This window comes from Apostichopus japonicus, chromosome 2, assembly GCF_037975245.1.
Source record: "Apostichopus japonicus isolate 1M-3 chromosome 2, ASM3797524v1, whole genome shotgun sequence".
NCBI classification, from domain to species: Eukaryota; Metazoa; Echinodermata; class Holothuroidea; order Aspidochirotida; family Stichopodidae; genus Apostichopus; species Apostichopus japonicus.
In genome coordinates, this window is record NC_092562.1 from 10,497,596 (window position 1) to 10,519,707 (window position 22,112).

General features: G+C 37.8%; 2 protein-coding genes across 3 annotated transcripts; one reads left to right on the top strand and one right to left on the bottom strand.

Annotated features, from left to right (window-relative positions):
* The first annotated feature begins 5 nt into the window (after positions 1-5).
* On the top strand, positions 6-9,188 carry LOC139977666 (proteasome assembly chaperone 3-like). 2 transcript variants are annotated; one of them, XM_071987151.1, is made up of 6 exons: positions 6-126; positions 3,379-3,456; positions 3,961-4,062; positions 5,072-5,152; positions 5,824-6,010; positions 9,051-9,188. In XM_071987151.1, the coding sequence occupies exons 1-5, from the start codon at positions 112-114 to the stop codon at positions 5,962-5,964; spliced, it is 417 nt and encodes a 138-aa protein (XP_071843252.1). In that variant the 5' UTR covers positions 6-111; the 3' UTR covers positions 5,965-6,010; positions 9,051-9,188. The 2 variants fall into 2 exon arrangements, with proteins under 2 accessions (XP_071843252.1, XP_071843262.1); XM_071987161.1 differs by having other exon boundaries at positions 24-167.
* LOC139977661 (PHD finger protein 24-like) lies at positions 6,023-20,208 on the bottom strand. Its single transcript, XM_071987142.1, has 8 exons — positions 19,794-20,208; positions 16,485-17,102; positions 14,667-14,852; positions 14,083-14,161; positions 10,373-10,572; positions 9,054-9,226; positions 7,736-7,837; positions 6,023-6,737 (listed from the first exon to the last, which is right to left on the bottom strand). The coding sequence occupies exons 2-8, from the start codon at positions 17,043-17,045 to the stop codon at positions 6,626-6,628; spliced, it is 1,413 nt and encodes a 470-aa protein (XP_071843243.1). The 5' UTR covers positions 17,046-17,102; positions 19,794-20,208; the 3' UTR covers positions 6,023-6,625.
* Positions 20,209-22,112: the final 1,904 nt, after the last annotated feature.

The window sequence follows — 22,112 nt, forward strand, 5'->3', positions numbered from 1 at the left end:
AAATTACGGCTAATAAAATTAGCTAGGAGAATGAGTAAACCGTCGATGATCGAGGGACGTCGTGAAAAGTTGTGTACTGCCTTGTCCAGTGTCTGGGATTTGAAAGACTGAATGATTTATCAGTGGGTAATAGCACAGTCAAAAGAGAGCGTTTTGCACAATATACGGTATTTGAACACTTTCGATATTGTGTTTCACTGTTTTTGATATTTCGCCGTCAGATCTACAACAATTAAACAGTACAGTTAAGCAGTGTAAGCCTACAGTACTGTAGTACTAGTTTAGCTACTGTCAGAGTCCGACTGCAGTTTAGGCTAACTACTACTAGTATATTTGTCTATGTTTATTTCTAATGACGTGTAATTATGCTAACGTATTAACAGGTAGGAAGGTAACCTTTCTACATCTGTTGTGAATAAAATGTTGTATTTTAAAAGTTCAGGGACTTCTTGGTAAATCTGGTACTTTTTCAGGGACACTTGTCCCAGGGTTGGCTGATTAAAATCACTAATTTAAGTCGCGATTTAAATTTAAGGCATTGAGAATCGTCCCAAACCGCGTGCCACCTTCTGAAAAAGTTAACTTTCCGGTACAATTATAGAATACAGGGCCATTCATTAACTCTTCCCAGCATCCGGATGCGCGGATGCGCGGTGTGTCTGTACATGTCCGTACACGTATGGCGCCCTCTAAAATTCCATTACGTATTTTATTTTGACTCCGCATCCGCGCATCCGCGCATCCACCCCGGGAGTACAAGGAAAGGACTTAGATAATTTTCGAAGGTTTCCCCATAATGGACTTAAATAATTTTCGAAAGTTTCCCCATATACCATCACGTATTTCATTTTGACTCCGCATCCGCGCATCCGCGCATCCACCCCGGGAGTACAAGGAAAGGACTTAGATAATTTTCGAAGGTTTCCCCATAATGGACTTAAATAATTTTCGAAAAGTTTCGACATATACCATCACGTATTTCCAATACTGAAAGTCCCGTATGTACGAAGATATTCCACATCAATAGTGTGTCGTTCTTAAAAGGACTTAGGAAATTTTTGACTCCGCATCCACGCATCCGCGCATCCACTCAAAAAGAAAGAACTGGGACTTTGACATTTTTTACTCACATACGTACTGGGGTGAGACTGAGCATCCGCGCATCCGGATGCTCAGATAGTATCATCGAGTGGCCCTGTATTCTATAATTACTCCAACTTTCCATTGCTTGCAAGTGAAGTTTTTTTCTTGTGACTACAAACTGCAGACAGTACTGAAACGTAATACCTTGTTATCTTTTATCTAGCCCTGAGATGTCCATCACTGCTATGTACACTGTGTTGTGGGTATTGACCAAAGACTGTATTTATTGACTGTACACTAGTGTCTAATTACCGACGGTAGCAAACTGTGTGTGTATTTTCTGGAATCGATGGTGGTGTCTAACACTTCTGTTACACCTCATTCGAAACTAGGTCAGATTACCGGCAAAAGAAGTTTCTTTGTGCGCGAGTCTTCACACGTCCCTTTAAAGGCATTGAAGACTCGACCCAAACCGTGTGCGGCCATCTGAAAAAGTTAACTTTCTGTTGCTTGCAAGTGACGTTTTGTTGTGTCGCTACAAAATGCAGACAGTAATGAAATGTGATACCTTGTTATCTTAAGCTGGACCTGAGATGTCCATCGCTGTATCGTTTATACACTGTGCTGTGGGTATTGACCGCAGTTTTATGTACTGACTGTACACTAGTCTTCACACCCTTTAAAGGGTGTGAAGACTCACGCAAAAAGAAACGTCTACACAAGCATTGGCGTACGAGGCGGGGGGCAGACTGCCCCCCCAAATTTCCAGAGGACAAGAAATTCGGGCAAAAGTCCTGAAAAATTTGGGCAGCCTAAGAGGAGAAAAAAAATATATATATGTATATATAAATATGCAGTAGCTTGCCCAAATCTTTTTCAAATTTTTGCCCGAAAATTCTGTGGAGAGCGTTATATGTTATTGTTTTGTGACATTAATATTAATACATGCCTAATGATTTTCTTTATTTAGCATCATGTTGCCCGAATATTTTGGTGTAACACCACCGTAAGCGCAGCTCATCTGGGCTACTACGCTTTTTGCACTATCAAAAATTTGTCTAACTAGTCAACTGTATACCTGGACATCCCCGACATGAGTGTATGTAAGAAACGTTTTCTTGTTCATGGATGGTGGGGGGGGGGGTGCCTACAAGCCTAGAAGTACAGGTTTATCGTTTTCTTTGTTATTTTTTATACTTTTTTGTGAGACAAATTGCAGTCTCACCCGACACAGCGTCATTATCCCACCTACGTGTCAATGAACAATGTACAGTATGTTTTTCTGGATGTAGCTGAGTACTGTGTTAAAATAATAAATACGGTAACTAAATAGGAGCTTAAAAAATATACTGTCCTATTTTTCCCCTTCAAAGTGATGTTACCATTTTTTCTTCTTCTAATTTACCAAATTTTTGGGGAAGTGAGATTATAAAATAAAGAATGTTTATATACAACTTGCAAGGCCTCAGAAGGGCCATTTCCGGCAATCTGAGAGGCATTTTTTGCCAAAAATTTCTTGTACGCTACGCGCCAACCGATGGTGGCGCTCCGCTTGGATAATGTCACAGGAACTTTTGGACACAAAAGTTTCTGCCCCCCCAAACTGAAATGATCCCATACGCCTATGTACACAAGGTGGTTTCTCAGCTTAGAATGGACCAGACCAAACATGGTTTCAATTTTCTGCGGAATAGCCTGTACTCTATATATACTGTATGAGATACATCCAGGTGTGCACATGTGTATTAGTTACGTCAATATCTCCTTTGAATGGAGAGCAAGATTTCATTTAAAGAAAACAGGAAGTCAAGCAGACATCCTATTGTTATTTATAGTTGATTATGTTTTGTAACAAGATAGTGAACATGGGGTATTCTGCATCATTATTGAATGATTGAAACAAAGAATCTAAGAATTGAGCGTTCTGACTTCATGTGGTTTGTGTTGATCGCTTTTATACCTCCTGATGCCCCTCCCCTTCCCCTTGTTTTTGTTGTTGTTGTTTTTGTTTTGTTTAAATTGCTTCTTACGGACCAAGGACCACACAGCGTTTTTGTCCTGTCTGGCCTTTGTTACGTTACTTTCTCTAAAGTTCTGTCTTGAGATTTCTATTTACTGTAATGATACATCATTTTAAGACATTGAAGGTTGGGAAAGTTTGCAATGCAATGCAGGATTGTAAGCTCTTATCCTGTTTGTTAAGAATTTAGAAATCGATTTTTTCTTGAGCATGATAAACTGCATGTTTATCGTTTTTAATTATGGTTCAACTTTTCATCTCTTTGCATTCTCCAGAAATTTGTGAAGAAGACAGAAATACAAGACGTATCATTCATCATGCCTGGACAAGTTGCAAAACCCCATTCAAAAAAGGTGATTATCATTTATTACTTTCAAGGTAAACATCTGCTTCTTTTTTGTGGAAACTTCTCCTTTAAGGTTCATTGTGTTGTTCCTTACATAACATGATAGTTTTAGCTAGTACCACTGAACATGCCTAGACAAACTTGAAAAACCCCATTCAAAAGTGGTGATTTTCATTTATTACATTTCAAAGTGAACATTGTCAACTTTTAATTTCTTTTTAGAAACTTCTCCTTTAAGGGTCGTTGTGTTGTTCAGTTTAAGCTAGTACCACTTAACAGTACAATAATGTTATAATGTAAGACATACATCTTATTTTTACATGTTCAGTTGATTACTACTGCAGAGTTATGACATTTGCCAATCTAGCACTGAACTTCATCCCACAGAAGAACAAATTCTCTATAAAATATGTAATGTCTTGTACAACTTTATTTTATTTTATTTAAATTACATTGGACCATTTTTTCTCATTTTCTGAACACAACTTATACCTGCTTTTCCTTCTAATAGGGGGCAGCAGTCATCAATGGCAACCACACAGATGTAGTTTGTATAGGTTATGAAGATAAGACAATGTTAATTGTCTCCCAGTATCAGAAGATGGGATCTATGGTATGTCCAACGTTTCAAATGTTCGATTCTATTCCGACTTTGGAGGACTTCTTCATATAGTTTAAAGTTTATCTCATATTAAATAATAAAGGTGAATTGCTGTTTTAAAAAAACACTTATGATGGAGACAAGTTACAGTACTATGAAGTTAGAATGTTCACAAAGCACTGTATTGAACTAAACAGTCTAGTAGTTACTGGCAAATTAACTTTGTTTATGCTTTTGCTTTACTCTGTCTTGTCCTGTCCTGTTCTGTCTTTTCTTGTCGTTAAATTGTAGCTTTTCTTTTGTATGTCCTGGGTTGTGCAATGGTACATGGGTAGTATTCAGAAGTTTCAAAATACAGAGAACAATGCATTAAAAGTAGTGTCAATATCTCGAAAGAGTGAATCCATTTTGCCTCAATAGCAAATATATACCTGAACTGTCATTAAACGTCACATTAGGCCATGCATTTTATGATTGGTCTCCATTATAAGTCAGAGGGCCTGACATTTTTGGCAGGCATTTCTCGTTGATCAAGTTTGGAACATTGCTGAGCCTATTGTTCAGAAATTGCTGCACAAATTGAGAACAGTTAACACAATTTTTTGTCTCAAAAATTCTATTTTACATATTGCCAATATAAGAACCCAATATGACAAATTGGTTTTTTTTTTGTAAGAAGCGAAAATATATGGAAGAACAAAGTCCTTCAGCTGGAATATTCAGTTAAACAACATATAATGTCTGCATTTGATTTAATAGTCTGCATTACTAGTAAGAGGGCCTGACATTCCTATTCAGATAGCAGAATCTTCAAGGGCATTGTCCAATGTTCCGAATAACAATTTACCCTTTCTTCCATTCAAAATGTTTTTCTATACGTTAATATCCATTTGCCTTCGTAGAAGTTCCTGTTAAGATTGAAACAGTAGGCTCTCTAACTTTATAGTTCCCTATAAACTATAAAGACTGTTTGTAGTAGATAAACAGTATTTTTTAACATATTATTAATATTCTGTCTTAGGTCTACATTACCAAGGATGGAGCACCCATCGATAACAAACGTCAAGGTTTTACAACGAATGTTCTGCTTGGAGAGGATAAGGTAAACTATTGATTTATTGGTGTTGATTTAAAACCATCAATATGAGTTTTATGCTCCCCATATTCTCCAACAAAATAAACAAAGAAATTATATAGCAATAATTGACAAATAAAAGATAGAGATTTTACTGACAAAGAAATGAGAAATAAATCATATTTAGCTTTGGAATAAAAGATTGTTCTTTGTTTTAAAGTGCAACTGTGACTGCCGGGTATTTAATGCCCTTGCTCGGTTTGAAATGTGCAAGCGTAATGTTACCGTATCATGCTTATTGTTTGGACTGAGAATTTTCACAATATGGAAAATTATATTTAAATGACATTGGTTTACTCAAAATGTAATTTCCACTCTAACTGTCCATTCAATTTTTGATTACTTCAGTAAAGTTTTGTTAATATATAGTGAACTCGTTGCAGCATTTTCCACTACCAATATATTGTTATAGTTGGGCATACAGTATATTGTAAAATCTATAATATTCTTGTTCTGCCTGAATGGAATTTTGTTTTTGTTTGTATCACTAGCTTAGCATCGAGGCACTGGTTGCCAATAAAAATTATTAAGAGCCCCTAACCCTTTCCCCTGTGCTCCCAACCCCCCTCCCTTCCTCCTTTGTGGACAGGTTTAGGAGGTCAAATTTGGTTAATGGTTTCAAATGTTACCATCTCCAGCCTGTCCTCCATGTGTTTGCAAGAAACCTTGCAGAAGTCGTGTACGCTGGGAAACCAATCGTGATGGGAATTGCCTTGAAAGACGACTGTCCATCTGTCATGAAAGCTCTACAAAGTCTGCTTAAAGATTACAAAATGTGATTCAAAAGAATCTGGAATAAAACCAAAGAAGAAGAAAAATATAAAGGTGAGGGAGACAAACACACTTTGTTTACAAGATTTATAATCCTCAGTACTGGCTACAACACCACAAAGTCAATTAAATATTCATTTTCAACATTTACACATTACATTATACACTATTAAGTGTAAAATTTAGCTATAATATGTACAGTAATGTTCTTTTTGTTTCTTCTTCATTTTTCTTTTGTTTTGGTAGTTTACACAAGCTTGCCTCTAGCTTTTTTTGTGTGTGAATAATCTTTCAGCTTTGATGGCAACTTTTGCTGTTTTTTCTTTTTATCTTGGCCATGGCCAAACTTGAAGCCTGTATGACTATAGAATGCTGCAAAGAACACTTTTTGTTTACAGAAATAAAAATAAATCAAAATACGAATCTTATTTAAAAAAAAATGTTATTGAAAGATACAAATTGGTTTCCAAGCCATCAGCTCATAGCGTAATTCAGCTATAAGAAATATAGTACACATCTGATAGGTTTTAATGGTCGAAATAATGATTAAGGTATCAACAAATCAGTGTTTTTATATTTCACTGAAAAGTAACAAAAACAGATATTGCTGTTTTGGTTTTGTCTCTTGTACTGTTATTTTATTTTATAAATTTAGTGCAAGATAATAGCTTATAACTTCATAAACATTGGTCCCTGGTTAAGGTGAACTGGTCCTTGGTTAGGTCTAGCGGCTATGATGTACACAGCTTGCTCCGTGATGAATTCATCCCAAGATATTGTCCTGTGCAGAGAACGCATTGAAAAATTAAAATACATCCTAGAATTGACCAAGAATAATCACACATTGGAATAAAAACTTGACAAATATTGAGGACCCATTCAATAAGAACCTGTTTTAGTTACAGTGCAGTCAAGTAGAACATAAAATCACCCTTGTTACACCTCCACCCCCCACCCCCAGTTCCCCTAATACCCCCATCTGGTCCTCTTACGATTGTCAATTTGTTCTTTCCATATTTTCTCCACCTTTTTGGTCATTAAAGCTTTTCGTTCTGTTATAAACACTTCTTGTAGGATGTGCATTGAAATTGTACTTCATTGTTGAAAGTGTGCACAGCTGTTAAAAAATCTTGAAGTCCTTTTCAATGTTTTTTTTCCTTTTTGGTGTTACCCTAAAATGACCTGTATGTACATTGTCTGGGAAAGACAAAAAAGATATTCATGAAATTTTGAAAAACCTTAAAGGATATTCTTAGAACTTAACTCAAAATATTCTTTGAGGTGGTTAAATTTTCAAGCATTTCGAATACGTAAGGTTTAGTGAAATGATTAAGGCCGTAATCAACTTTTGCCATAGGACCAATGGCGGAGCTAGGGGTATTGGTCAGCAGGGGCGAGAATGGTCTGTAGGGGCACTTTCGACACTATCCAAGCGGAGCGCCACCACACGTTGGTGCGGAATTTTTGGGTAAAGATAATCCCTAGATCGCTGGGAATGACCCTTTCCGGCACTTGCTAATTTGCAGGTAAACAAAGACTAAATAGCTGATAATTAAAGACTGTTGTTAGAGCATTTTGTCAGAAAATTACACCAACAAAATGTGACAAATTTCAATAGGTACAGTAGATGAGAGCGCAATAAAAAAGTCAATAATCGCAAATAAGTAGAAAGTGATAAAAAGCTGAAAAGGGCAACAGCAGCCCATTTGAGTTCGTCTGGGGGGGCATCCGCCCCCCTGACTGTATGGACGCTCCGCCACTGCTTAGGACAGTACATACCCTGAATGGTCGGTGTCAGCGTCCATCAGTATCCCTGTGTTTGTTGTAACGTGAGTTGATAGCGTCATATCCAGTTCAGTAAGCTGTCTGGAGAGTTTTCTCCTGGGGGTCGCGGGGAAAAAAACATGAAAGTTCTGAACAAATTCCTAAAAAAAAACCTTGAACAAAAAAGTTGTGTGTAAACCATGGAATATCCATGCAACTGTAAATTAGTGGTGAACCCTAAAGTTGGTAAAAAATTTTCATCCTTTTCTCTGGGTGTATGTCAGAAGCCACACTGCCTTGTGCAACAACATTAAATCATACTGGAGATCTCACCAAGTTTCAAACTGATAATAAAAAAAATCTATTTTTTTTTTACAATTTGTGTACAAATTGTGAACAGAAAAACGTTTGGGAAATATTTAATCAAATTTGGAAAAACCAATGAAATTTGGCAGAAGCAGGATTCAAACCAGTGATAACATTGGGGATGTTAGTCATGTGCTGCATCAAGTGAGTTCTAAATTGTTCAAGAGTATCAACAGAATTTGTCAAAACACCTTATTTTATTGATCATAAAAATTGAGAAAATTGTCATTTGCTCGTGCTCACAACTTTGATTGCTGACAGATATCCCAGCTAGCTTCCGCTTGACAAAGATTCTGAGCATAGCGTACTGTAGCTGTTTAATAGTACATATCTATTTAGCATGAAGCAGGGAAGGGTGAAAACATGTTATGATGCAAACATGAAGCAGCTTATGGCTAAAAAGTGGCAGCGGCATTATAATTTTAATAAAATTTAATGCATGAATTTAACACCCGAATATCATAATAACAATACCTCAATATGAGAAATGTGGGCAAGTGGCCATGCATGTTTTTGAAGAATAATGAATGCGAGTTACCTAGTTGTTTTCATGAGGGTCAATACCCTTTGAGGTCAGCAGCAGTCATTAGTGTGGAAATCTAAGCAGTTAGCTTCATTGCAAGAATCATATTACTTTAGAGAGAGAAATTGTACATCAAAGATAGGCCTTTACAGTATATATAAGCTATCTCTACACAGTGTTTGGTGGAGGTCAAAGGTCACTCAAGAGTGGTCAAAAGCTGTAGACGACAGTAATAGCTGATTAACTGTCTTGTTGTGGAATTTTAGTGAAAACACAATCCTGGTACCAAAAATGTTGTCAAAATCAATGCGTAAAGCTGTGTTTAAGAACCTTGGCGTTTTTGAAGAAGACGAGTGACCCCTGAATGGTAATCACCATGGATTAGTAATATTTGTAATATTAGATATATAGATTAGTAATATTTGTCTCTTTTTCTTGCAGTACCTTTCAGTTGGAGACATTTCGCTAGGGTTGGCTGTGAAGTTACTGAACCAGTGCTTGTAAGCCCTCCTCGCCTCATAGTCGGTTATCTGGCCGTTACCATCGGTGTCGAAGGCTGTGAAGTTTTGGTGAGCCCGGTGGATTTCTTTGGGCTTCAGAAGCCTCAGCAGCTTCTTCTGCAGGAAGAATTGAAATCACCAAGAAAAAAACATCGTCACAGAGACAGAAATCCTCCGAACATCAGAAAATAAAGCGGCGATCTAGTTGAAGCATGTGCTGTGTCACAACACCCAGGTTTCAGGTTTCTCTGTTACCTTCATTCATTCTAAAACTTTGGTTTGAAACATGATGGGTGACTCTTAGGAAATATGTAAGCCGTTAGAGCGTGCCGGTATATTTTTCAAAATCCGAGATTTCTTGATAATGAAAGAGCGATGTTCAAGTTGATGTTTCCATTTCGAAGTAACATGAACATACAAGGAAAGACATTTGTTACACCAGTAGCAGGATGAGGGTAATCTCTCTGCTGTTGTCCAGGTCTATTAATTAATAAAATTAATTAAATATACCAAATTCCTTGCTCTCAGCCATACTATAAGTGTACAGTTTGCTTCACAAATTTTGGTACTGTAGCTAGTGTCTGTCAAAATGTTGTTTCCAGCTCAGCCAATCAATTAAATGCAACATTTCTCATTACAGTTGTCCTGACTTTATTGTCCTATGATTATGTGACACATTATTATGATGAAAATCATGGGGAGGGGAATTTGAATGAAACAGCATGCCGCTGGTAAAATTGCTGCAACATGCTGACCAGTTGCTAAAGTCCTCTTTAATTGTAAGTGAGCTAAAAATCCCTAGTTTTCATAGTGTGGTCGAGACCATTTGTAGAGTTACCAAAAACTTTGGGAAGGGTCCCCAAGAATTTGGGAGTAAAGGGAGATTGCCAACATTGGAAAAGAAAGAAAAAAGGAAGAAAATCTTGAACAAATCTTACTTCAAAAGTTTCAAAATGTATGAAAAGGGAGGGGAATACCCCTCCCTGTGACCCCTTCCCCAGGACACAAGGTCTATGATGGTGCAATTGTGGGTCACCTTGCAAGGGAACTACACTCCGGAGCGCAGCATTTATATTGGCTGTCGAATCACACACACACAGAATTGTCTAGTCCTTGATTGAATCCAGTTGGTATACATATTATATACTATATTATAATGTCTATGTTGTTTCCTATTATTTGAAAGACTTGATCTATACAGGGAGAGAAAGTTTGCTACATTTTGGTTAAGATTTTTTTTTCTCAGCCCATTAAAATACGAACCCTTGGTTGAGTTGCTAATCTTCTAAGCGCTTCGTGGTTTAAGAACTCCCACCAAGATATGGACCCGCCGAGGTCGCTGTCCATCGTTTGGAATTTGACTTGTTCTTCCCGTATCTCCTCCTGGGTGATTTCTCGCCCTTCTCCCTGTTTGATGGCCATCGTACGGTATTTCAGAAACTCGTCCAACGAGATCGTGGCATCTGAGAAGAATCGAGAGAGTTAAGGAGGTAACTTTGAATTGTATTTATTTAGATCCTCCTGCAAGCAGGAACTCGCGAAGAAGCCATCATTGGCTTATCAAAGCCTCAAGCTGACCGAAGTCGGTCTCTTAGATTCATATGTAACGTCCATGATTATGAATTGTCAACAACTCTGTAACTGGACGACATACATTAATCTTGGAGTGACTTGAACTGGATCTTGGAGTGGCTCGAATTGCATGCCCACTTGTCCAATATGAGTAGAACATGGTTGGGTGGGATGGAAGGGGTGTAGGTGGAGGGGTATGGAAAGGAATGTGAGGGAGAAGGAAGAGAAAGGGAGGGGGAGGATAAAGATGAATGTCATCGAGACTCCAAACTGGTAAAAGACAACTATCTCTGCCACATTGTTTTTTGGTTCCTTGCTTTAGCAAAAGGAACCTATGCAGTCAGGTTGGCGTGTGTGTGTGTGTGTGGGTGTGTCTGTGTGTGTGTGCATCTGTGACACTTGCTTGGGTACGCTCTATCTCAATAAGGGAAAGTTGGATTGAGGCCAAACTTGGACTATAGATCCGCCATATGGAGAAGGTGTGCCCTATTGTTTTTGGTGCCCACAAAGGTCACCAAAGGTCAGTTATGGTCCAAAAACCGAAAATATTAAAACTGCAATAACTCCCAGTGCCAATGTGCGACAAGATTGATATTTTGGGACAAGTTGTGAACTGGTTAGGGGAGCATTTTCAAACTTAACGGTCATGTGATCCGAGGTCACCAAAGGTCAATTAATGATAAAAAACTAGTATTTTTGCGATAACTTGAGAACAAATTGTCCGTTAGGGTTGGGAGTTGCTTCAATGTTATCCTATTGTTGACCCGCATCTGGGTGACCCTTGACCTCAATTTGACCTCTGGTGACCTTTACATGTTTTTGGGGATTTTTACAGTTTTGATGCTATTTTCAGATGTCAAAGGTACCTTCTGATCATAAATGTCAATAGGTTGACCCCGTGTGACCTTTATGTGCGAAGTTATATGGGGTCACAGTTTTTCGGTCGGAGTTAGGATGGTTGTACAGACTTGTCGTTTTGTTTTTTGGAATCAGGAGATTAAACTTCATCTGAAACCAAGGTCAAAAGGTCAAAGGTCACATTAGAAAAAATGTGCTTATTTTGGGAGGAAACGAGCAAAAGAGGAAATGTTTGGTTTTGATGCTAGATTTGGATATCAAAGGTACCTTCCGATCAAAAATGTCAATTGGTTGACACCCGTGTGACCTTCGTGTGCGAAGTTATACGAGGTCAAAGTTAATTTTCAGACATTTAATGCAACAACTCCCAGTTCCAAGGTGTGGCATGGTTGATATTTTTGGACAAGTTGCAAATGGTATAGGGGAATATTTTCAAACTTAACGGTCATGTGATCCGAGGTCACCAAAGGTCAATTAATGTCAAAAAACTAGTATTTTGGGGGTAGAAAATGGGCAAAGAAAAGAAAGTTTGGTTTTGTATAGTTTGATGCTCTAATTTAGGTCTCATCAATCAAAAATGTCAATAAGTTGACCCAAGGTGACCTTTGTGTGTTAAGTTATATGAGGTCAAAGTTAATTTTCAGACATTTAGTGTAATAACTCCCAGTGCCAAGGTGTTACACAGTTGATATTTTGAGACAAGTTGCAAATGGTATAGGGGAATATTTTCAAACTTAACGGTCATGTGATCCGAGGTCACCAAAGGTCAATTAATGATAAAAAACTAGTATTTTTGCGATAACTTGAGAACAAATTGTCCGTTAGGGTTGGGAGTTGCTTCAATGTAATCCAATTGTCGACCCGCATCTGGGTGACCCTTGACCTCAATTTGACCTCTGGTGACCTTTTTAGTGTTTTAGGGATTTTTACAGTTTTGATGCTATTTTCAGATGTCAAAGGTACCTTCTGATCATAAATGTCAATGGGTTGACCCCCGTGTGACCTTCGTGTGCGAAGTTATATGAGGTCAAAGTTAATTTTCAGACATTTAATGCAATAACTCCCAGTTCCGAGGTGTGACAAGGTTGATATTTTTGGAGTAGTTGCAAATGGTATAGGGGAATATTTTCAAACTTAACGGTCATGTGATCCGAGGTCACCAAAGGTCAATTAATGATAAAAAACTAGTATTTTTGCGACAACTTGAGAACAAATTGTCCGTTAGGGTTGGGAGTTGCTTCAATGTAATCCAATTGTTGACCCGCATCTGGGTGACCCTTATGTGCCCCTTGATCCAAAATCCGATCACATTTTGTGATCACAAAAGTGTTGGCTATAGTGTTGGTTACTTTATGGGAACATAAATAGTGCCTCTTGATCCAAAATCCGATCACATTTTGTGATCACAAAAGTGTTGGCTATAGTGTTGGTTACTTTATGGGAACATGTAGGACCACAATTACTTGGACTATTTCAGCCCAATCTTGCTTGATAATATTATGTGTATTGTCATATACCCCAAGCAAGGAACCACAGTGCCCTTGGGCTCTTGTCTTACAATTAAAGCCAAACGAATGATCACCAGTGTCACAAATACTGGTTGCCAATCTTGTTAAAGTTTTGTGTTATGTGTAAAAAAAAACTCGCAGAAATAAGTTGTGGTACAAATATATCTGAGGGTATTTTTGTTATGTAGATAATGTTAAGGTGAGAAATAAACTTGTGGAAACGAAGATTATACTTTATTCATTTTCTTTCAAAGATTCATTTCGATGTGGGAAGAAATATTGGAACAGGAAATGATAGATGTTAGAGTGTAATAGATCTTGGTGCAAATATTGAATTCAATAAGTATTCCTTGGTAGTCTCCATTGTTGAACTAATACAAAATGATCAATGTCCATTATTCTTTTCCTGCTCATTTTGACAAGTTTCATATCTATATAGTTGGTAAAAGGATGACTTAAGGGCCGAAACTAATATTGACATGTTAAAGACTGTTAAAAAAAGTGTTATCGATCGTGGTTTGTTAATTTTATTAGTTTGTGTGAAGTGACCCTTAAAGTATATTAGACTCATCGGTCGAAGTGTCTGGACCTGCTACAACAGACTGTTAGTCAGTTCCACAGATACAACACAAAACTCTATAGCAAAACAAGACACTTATGGCCTCAAGTCATATATGTTTACAATTCATTACATATATATCAATGAGAAATGGTGTTGAATGTCATTAATGGGTGCTTATCCATTTGAAGATCAAATAACATATTTTGGTTGATTTATTAGAATTTTTAAAACCACTGTAGTGAAGCGCCAATATCATCATCACTTTAGCCTTAAAGGACAATTCCAGAGATTTATATTGAAAATCAGAATAGCTTATTAGAAACGTTTACTAGCACCATTTTCTTCTTGGAATCTTTAAATACTAAAATACTGCTTGAAGTGATCTTTGAAGGAAGGAGTTGGGTCAGGATTTTTTTCTTGTAACAAAAAAAAATATCAGTTGTTACTAGCTTCATCTGTTCAATTATTCTTACCTTGGTCTACGTCACACTGATCAAAAATATCCATTAATTCCTGCATATCCTCTTCATGAAGCATTTGAGCAAGGTTTTCCTAAATTTGAAAAAAAGAAGAAAAAACAGAGATCTGAAAGTAGTTTTTCCTCACAAATATGACAATGAATATCCTGAATAAAACCAAAAATGATTAATTCAATTCCACTACCACATGCGTAGCTCATGAGATTTAAGGACGTTAGGACGACTGAATTTGAGACTAGCCAAATACTTTCCAAGGGATGGGAGGAGTGGGGGTCGCGTCGTGCAACATTTATGCATATCATTAGCCCACTTTGATGAGACAATGGTTTAGCTGCATGCATGCTATGAAGTAACCCTTTAACTGATCATGCGTAGTATCTATCATCTTTCGTTAGGGACTCGTGATAAGCGCTTGACGTAACATTATCATAATAAATCAATCAACCAATCATCGTTGATAATTATTTCAATGGAGGATTTTATTCCAAGTTTAGTGTACACCCCCCTCATCCCTCCCCTCCCCAACCATGCCCTTCCTCTCCTATCGATCTCGTTTATTTCTTACTATTCATACTTACGCATTCGTGACAGGACCATCCGATATTGGTATGAGCTCTGTGAAAGATCTCGATTTCTTCATCTCCATTAAGATGGCCTCTCTTTTTAAGACAATGCTCGTGGTAAACTTTCTCACAGATTCGGCAGGGGTGAAGAGATTCCTTCTTGAACATATTACACACAGCGCAATCTGTGTCGTTAGATATCTGGCATAGGGAAAAAAAACAATTGATCAATAAGAATGGTATCCTACACCCAGGGGCACCGTAGTGGGGGGGGGCAGGGAACGTTCCCGCATTGTTTCAAAAGACATTCAAAGCTCCAATTTTCATGAATTAAAAGTCTCTATCACCCTTTATATAGTGCCATTTTGATGAAAAACATTCAATTGATGGAATTCTGATTTTCGTAACATTCTTAAGACAAAAGAAAAGAAGTCTTCAAACAGATTCTCCGGTGATATAATTGACATGTTCCCGGGGCCCGACCAGGCCTTCCACACCCCTGGATGATAAAAACGTCAGCTGCGTCGCAAGAAAAGGTCCGAACGGTACGAAGGAGAAACACAGCTGGGATGTGCTGTCGTGTTCGTTTGTACGTGGGGAGGGGGAAGAGGAGGGCGTGGGAGTAGCTGTTTCACCGAAAACTACTAAGAACAAATATACATGGTTGTTTGTAAGGCCCATGTAGACTGTAACGGACATGTCCCCTCCACCCCCCCCCCCCTCTCGACCACCTTGGAAGCTTTTTGTACTTCACAGTAACGCTTCCCGCGGGCTTGACTCTGTTCGGTAGATATAGCTGTATGGTATATATGAGTTCGAAAAGTACTAAGGTCCTCGAAGCGAATAACCATCTTATTAATAAAGCAGAACTCAATCTTACACTTTTAGCATTAATGAAGTCGTGGATAAATATATTAACGATCTATAGATCTCATTGTGCAAGTTGAAAGGGACATTTCAATCCAGTGGCTTGTTTAACAATAGAAATAGAATTAGATTTTGAATTAGATCTATATGTGCCTGATGTTGCTCGATATACCCTGCCGCTCAGTTATATTGATTTCATGGGTCTCAATTTGAACAATAGGGAGCAACGAACACACAAAGGTGTAATTATTGACGAGTGGCTTAGACCTGTCAAGCATGGAACGACATAATGCATTGTTTATAGTTTCATATGGTTGATGGGTAAAGAACACTCTATGAATGTGAGGTATACGGGCTCATTAGTCAACATCGATCACCAGTAATCCAGTTAAAGCCTTCAGAATATAGACCGGCCCTAACTGTATAGTAGGCCCAGTGTTGGGTATATACAGTCAACGATAGGCTATCGACTATAGGGGCCCCGCAGAATGTTATAAGGGTCTAGGGCGTACGTCCTGCAGATAAACACGAGGCTTCGCCTATTGGGCAGACAGATTCACCCTCGTCACGGTATCAGTTCTATATGTATCAATAGAGTGTATAGGCCATACATTATGACGTCATATGTTTGAAACATGTCACTTTATGATGTTTGGGAAGATTAAGTCTTTACACGAGCTCCTCGAAAGGTCATCGGGATTGTCACCAAATATGCTAGAAATTTAAAATTATGGTCACTAATGTTCAGATTTCAAGAAGCATTTGAAAGCCATCCTGAAACCATTGTGCCTCACTGATACAACATATCTGATTGGACCTCCTCAATGTTTTGGGAATAATTCTGAGAGTCAGCATCTCGTGAAAAATAAACATGAAACCCTTTAGCAATTTTCAGCTCCTTTTTTTCGGAGAGTGTGGGAAAAAGAGGGGGAGGGGGCAACACTTAATAAAGCCTGCAATCCTTACCCTTGTTTCCCAATCTATGGGTAACTCATATGGCACCATAAACTCCTCCTCGTCTTCTGTCTCCGTCTTATTCACCCCACTTGTAAAGTCGTTACGATAAAGTCCTTCATCTCTAACGTTGACATTACTTCTCTCCACTGTTTGGAATCCACCCAATGCCGAGTCGACCACCACTAACTCAGTGTTTGGTAGTTCACTCTCTGTAGTATCACCACGTTTTAAAGCTTCCCAAGCAGAAGAAGTGTCTTTGAACATCAACGCCCTCGGTGAATTTTGCACTTCACTTCTATATCCTGTATCCACGTTAGAGTCATTTTCTTCGACATTACTCCTCGGCGAAATTCGCGCACTTGTGCGCCTATTGTCTTGTGCAGAATTGATTTCTTGATGTTGATTGGTCAATAGACTATTACGCATGCCGGTAGCTGTTCCCTGATTGGTCTGAAACTTCTTAATGTTGGCCGGAGAGTTTGTGTTCACTTTATTTATTTGAATCACTCCTCTCGCGATTTTGCGGAAGTTGTCAGTTGGTTCCTTTTTCTTTCCTAAAGTAACTCCCATTGTAATACTTGTAGATTCACACAGTAACAATTACAAAAAAAATCCAGATAAAATATTCTGCAGATGAAACAGAAATTTAGAGGTATTTTAATTTGTAAGTACGTTGAAAATGTTCTACTTACTAATTTAGATGATGGTGAATACCATATATCGAAATATAATATTAGCCGTGATAACAACTATAAGTTTAATCATAAGTATTTTTAACCTGATTAGGTTTGTTATCATATTATACATTAAATTAAGGAAACTTTTAAATATGGAAACGTCATAGTGCCATCGACATACATAAAATGTTCAGTTTATGACGTGACCAGTGTTGAATGTCATCCCAGGGTCAAGACTGAAATTCTGCCTAAAGACATCCATTGAACATACTCATATTTGCCGAACAATTCATTAGTTTGCTAAGAAAGCGTGAATTGTTACTATTTCTTCATTGTACAATGAAATTGAGGAGGAGGATCGAGGATTTATAACGCGCAGACATATCCACCGATAACGGTGCTCATGGCGCATCACAATATTAGCCTGGTCAACAATACCCTGTCAAACATATAGAGACAATCCCTCCACATGGCATCAGCTAAACAGCTGCCCAACTGACAGTTTATCTCACAGGTCCCCATTTATACACCTGGGTGAAGAGAGGCAATGGAGATAAAGAGCCTTGCCCAAGGACACACGTAATGATCTGGACAGGACTCAAACCTGCAAGCCTTAGACCATTAGTCCACTGCCTTAACAACTGGATCACACTAATTAAGGGTTAATCACGTATTAATCCCACATTTAATTAAATAACACATCCCTGTTAATACTATGTGGGGCAGTTAATTAACCAAATCTTTTCTAGTTATCAACTAATAAATTGATCATTTTGTAGAGGATCTCTTACTTAGTCAAATGAACAAATTCAACATTACGACGGCACCTCAACGGTTCCTAGCTTAACCATTCATAGGCGTACGTAATAATAGACAGTGTTCAGGTGACCCTCAAGGGTTAGTTCCAACATTTCTGCCAACGGATCACATCTGCCGATCTTGTTTTGATTGACTAATTTAATTTAGTGCCAACATGCATACATGCCAAAGTCTGTCTAATTTTGTTGACAACTGATATTTCCTGTTGACAAATAAATTAACTACTCACATGCTTTCACTCAAATAATTTAAGTCACGTACGTATTTTACCAGTGCATATATATCCAACCTGCATCATTACAGCACATGCTGAAAACCGGTCTGATAAATAATATTAACTGATATTGTCGAAATCGAAGCATTTCGATACCAAGGATACAGTACTAAATCAATTTTTTTGTAATTGTTTTACATTTATGACTTTGTGTCAAATGTAGTTTAGATGAAGTAACCGGGTATAGGGGTTGGTTATGCTGAGAGCACCATGGCTCCGTTACTAATGAACGAGAGGGGGGGGGGGGGGAGTGGCTAAAACCCAAGCTACTCCTCTATGCTCAACAGATTCAAGTATAGAAGTGATATTGATAATTTTCTCTAAACATTATAAATTTTGTACTTTGTTCTCCAAAAACAACTTTAAAAGTGATGACATTTTTACAATTTTTTTTCGCAACACAAGGTTTAATTGATCCGAATTTTACGTTGCCAGGTGAGCTAATACTAATGTTATTGAAATTTTATTTTCTTCAGCTGTTACGTATAATTTACTAATTATTTTAATGAATTGTTTCAAATATATTCAGCATACTTTAACATATATACATATTTTATTTATGGAAAGTTCTCAACATAAGACAGAATGCAACTTCCTAAACTGGGCGAATTCAAGAAAACATCTAAACTCATCTGTACGTTGTCAAACTTAGCCAAAGGCTTGTGAACAAGGGAGGACCCACCACCACGATTTGATAAAAACATCATTTTGTCATTTTGCAGTATTATATTGAACTCCTTACTTATAGATGTAATTTAAAGAATTTCATTTTCAAACTTTCGCAAATTGTTAAAATATTAACTGAACAAAATAATCAATTTGTTGAACAATTGATTCTATTTCTACACAAATATCTTAGCCTATTTGGGAGCACCTTAAAGGTAGTCAGCATATACCCCAAATTATAACACGCTATAATTGCTAGAAGATTTTAAAAAGTACCTTCATGGAGGTCTACATACTCTCCAAAATTGTTCTCAGACATTTTTCAGGGAACATACAAAATGAATGAAAACAGTTTAAGCATTTTTACCACAGGTGCCCGTATTTGAATATCTAGCATATTTCGGACCAATACAGCATACCTTTAACGTTTCCCATAGCGGTAGGGGACAGATTCCGTATACCCCGTACAGTATATGTACAGGAATCCGATCTAGTCACCGTTAAATGTGAACCTTGAATATCAGTGTCCGCATCACCACTCATTTGGGATTCCCGACACCACTATATCTCGATTTAACTTAAGAGTCAGGGTTGGGAATACGATTAGTCCAGTTGTTTTCTTATCCGTTGGGTGAAGAATCTTGTTCATTAATACAGTAAAACAACTACATCTTGACTAAGCTCCGTTTCACTCACAATATAATACAACCTGAACCTCAAATCCATGTCTTTATAATTGCCAGCATTCATTTTATACGCTATTGCCGAAAGCATCATGGAAAATTTCTCTTGCAGTAAACTTAGAATAGCTACTTTTCAGTATAGAAAGTCCATATTTGCGATCGTTTGTAACAAAGATGAAGAGGATGCATTTTAACTTACCACACGAATAACTGGTTCATCTCAATGACTATGATACTGGTAATCTTGACAAGGATAGCCTGAACTCTTCTTACGTGAAAAATCACTTTGATGAAAATGAAACTTTCGTACACGAATATTGTCGATGTGTATCACAGTCTCAGAATCAGTTGAAAGGTCTTGGACTCCATCACGCGCCCCGGCTCGTAACTAGAACCTCAAATGTTTTCAATAAGTTGATCAATCCTGTACGAGATTACAGCTACTGCTTTTTGAGTTAATTACAGCTAATGCGGGTTCAAACCAAAAAGAGTTTGCAGTCTGATACTATAGTAAATAAGTCCGAGATCTTACTAGAAATCTAACTTCTTACATTGTTCTATCCAACGAATCCGCAAAGTGCCCTTTGAACTAAAGAAGCACCTGCTAAGCCATAAAGATCAGAGGCTTATGAGTTAAATAGGCAGCTTACTAATCAATAGTTGCTAGGGTAGCTGTCACCTTTAGAGTACAGTTAGAGGACACTAAGCTGTTAGCAGACAACACTTACAAGTGACGACATAGCAGATCTCAAGAGGTTGCATCGACACGATTGATCGATCTGACGCACTACCCAGCTGAGATGGTACCCTCTAGATTGGTAGGGGGTCACCCAGACAGTTATACTGGGGCCTGATTGTTCACTTAGCTAAAATGTCGATCTCATATTCTTAAAATTTATCACATGTCCAGCAGTTTTCAATCTTTCACTGACGAGGTATCTGAGAAAAGTTGGCCTATATTGATTTTAATGGATAAGCAACTCCAAAAATTTTCATTGGCCAGGATCAAAGAAATCCCCTTATCACATCAGACAGTTTTTACTCTTTCTTCATATACACAACGCTGAAGATTTGAACAAATTTAAAATCGAAGTCATTGAGACATGCGTATGATATTAGCTTTAAAGTCACAATACGTATTTGCTGATGAATTTCGGAAAACAAACTTCCGAAGGAGAGTCAATGTTTCTTATTCTCAATGAACTCTGACCATGCAAGTGGGTTTAATGGAGAAAATCTGTCGCAATTGAAAGAAAGAAATTTATTTTCTGTTGCCCTAATGGCGCGAACGATTTACCGTAAAATCACTGCGACCGCTCATATCAGCATGCTCATTACATAAATGTAACCTATATATACTCGTGTCTTCCACCCTTTTACTCAATTCCACGGAGGAAAGGTCTGCAAATACCTGCTTATTCATTGCAATGGAAGGAAATGACACAATTTCGCAAGCTACATCGGTAAGCCCGAAGAAAGATACTATTCGAGAGAATAGACATAACACAAGCTAGCCACGAAAGTGAAAGTAGGATAGGCCTAACAAAACAGAGAGATTGGATTGCACGTTCTGTTGAGCGGGGCTTGGAATTTTTATAGAAGTTTGAGGAATCTACGGACTCGTTAAAAAATTTGGCGAATTTTGTTCAGCTCAAAATGTTTAACAACAGATAAATCAATAAAAATAATGAAAATTAATACGAAAATTGCATAGAACGGTATCATTTTTACTGAGCTTTTAGGGCAATAAGCTGGAAAGGTCGGAGTTTAAATTTGGCAAACACACATTGAGACTTTAACATTAAATGGTTCTATTTACGGTCACAGTGGTTTATTTTGCAAACAATTGAATCTAAAATATTGAAGTTCTCTGTCAATCATATAAGTATGCTTTGGTGAAGAATTGCGTTGGTATTTTTTCCGGGTTATCTACATTAATATGAATAACCTCTGAAATATGCCATTAATTGATCTTATACTGGCATTGTTTTCTGAAGTTCATTAGTCTTTAGATTCACCCTTGAACATTTGAAAAGAAAAACAATGAGAAACTTAGTTTTCACATCCTTGTGGCACGATGACATCACACGGTGACATCACAGATTAATAATATTCCAGCCCAATGTCACGACTTTCAAAATACAAATGGAGCAAGATATTTGTTTGATATTTGAGTAAGATGTTCATTAAACATCTCTCATATTCTCCTTTAAGAGCGTAAAGGAGAAATTCGGTCTGCTCCAGGCGCGTAGCCAGGAATTTGCCAAGGGAGGGGCGAAACTATATGCAAACTATCAGAGCCGTAGATACGGCATTGCAAACTATCCGAGCGTAGCGTCACCATGAGTTGGCGCGAAGCGTACAAGAAAATTTTGGCTGAAGATGCCTCCCAGATCGCTGGAAATGGCACTTCCCAGGCCTTGTAAGTTGCATCTTAGCAGTTTCTCATTTGAAATTACTGACGATATCATAAAAACATAAAAAATATATGCTCAAGAGGGGGGGGGGCGGCTGCCCC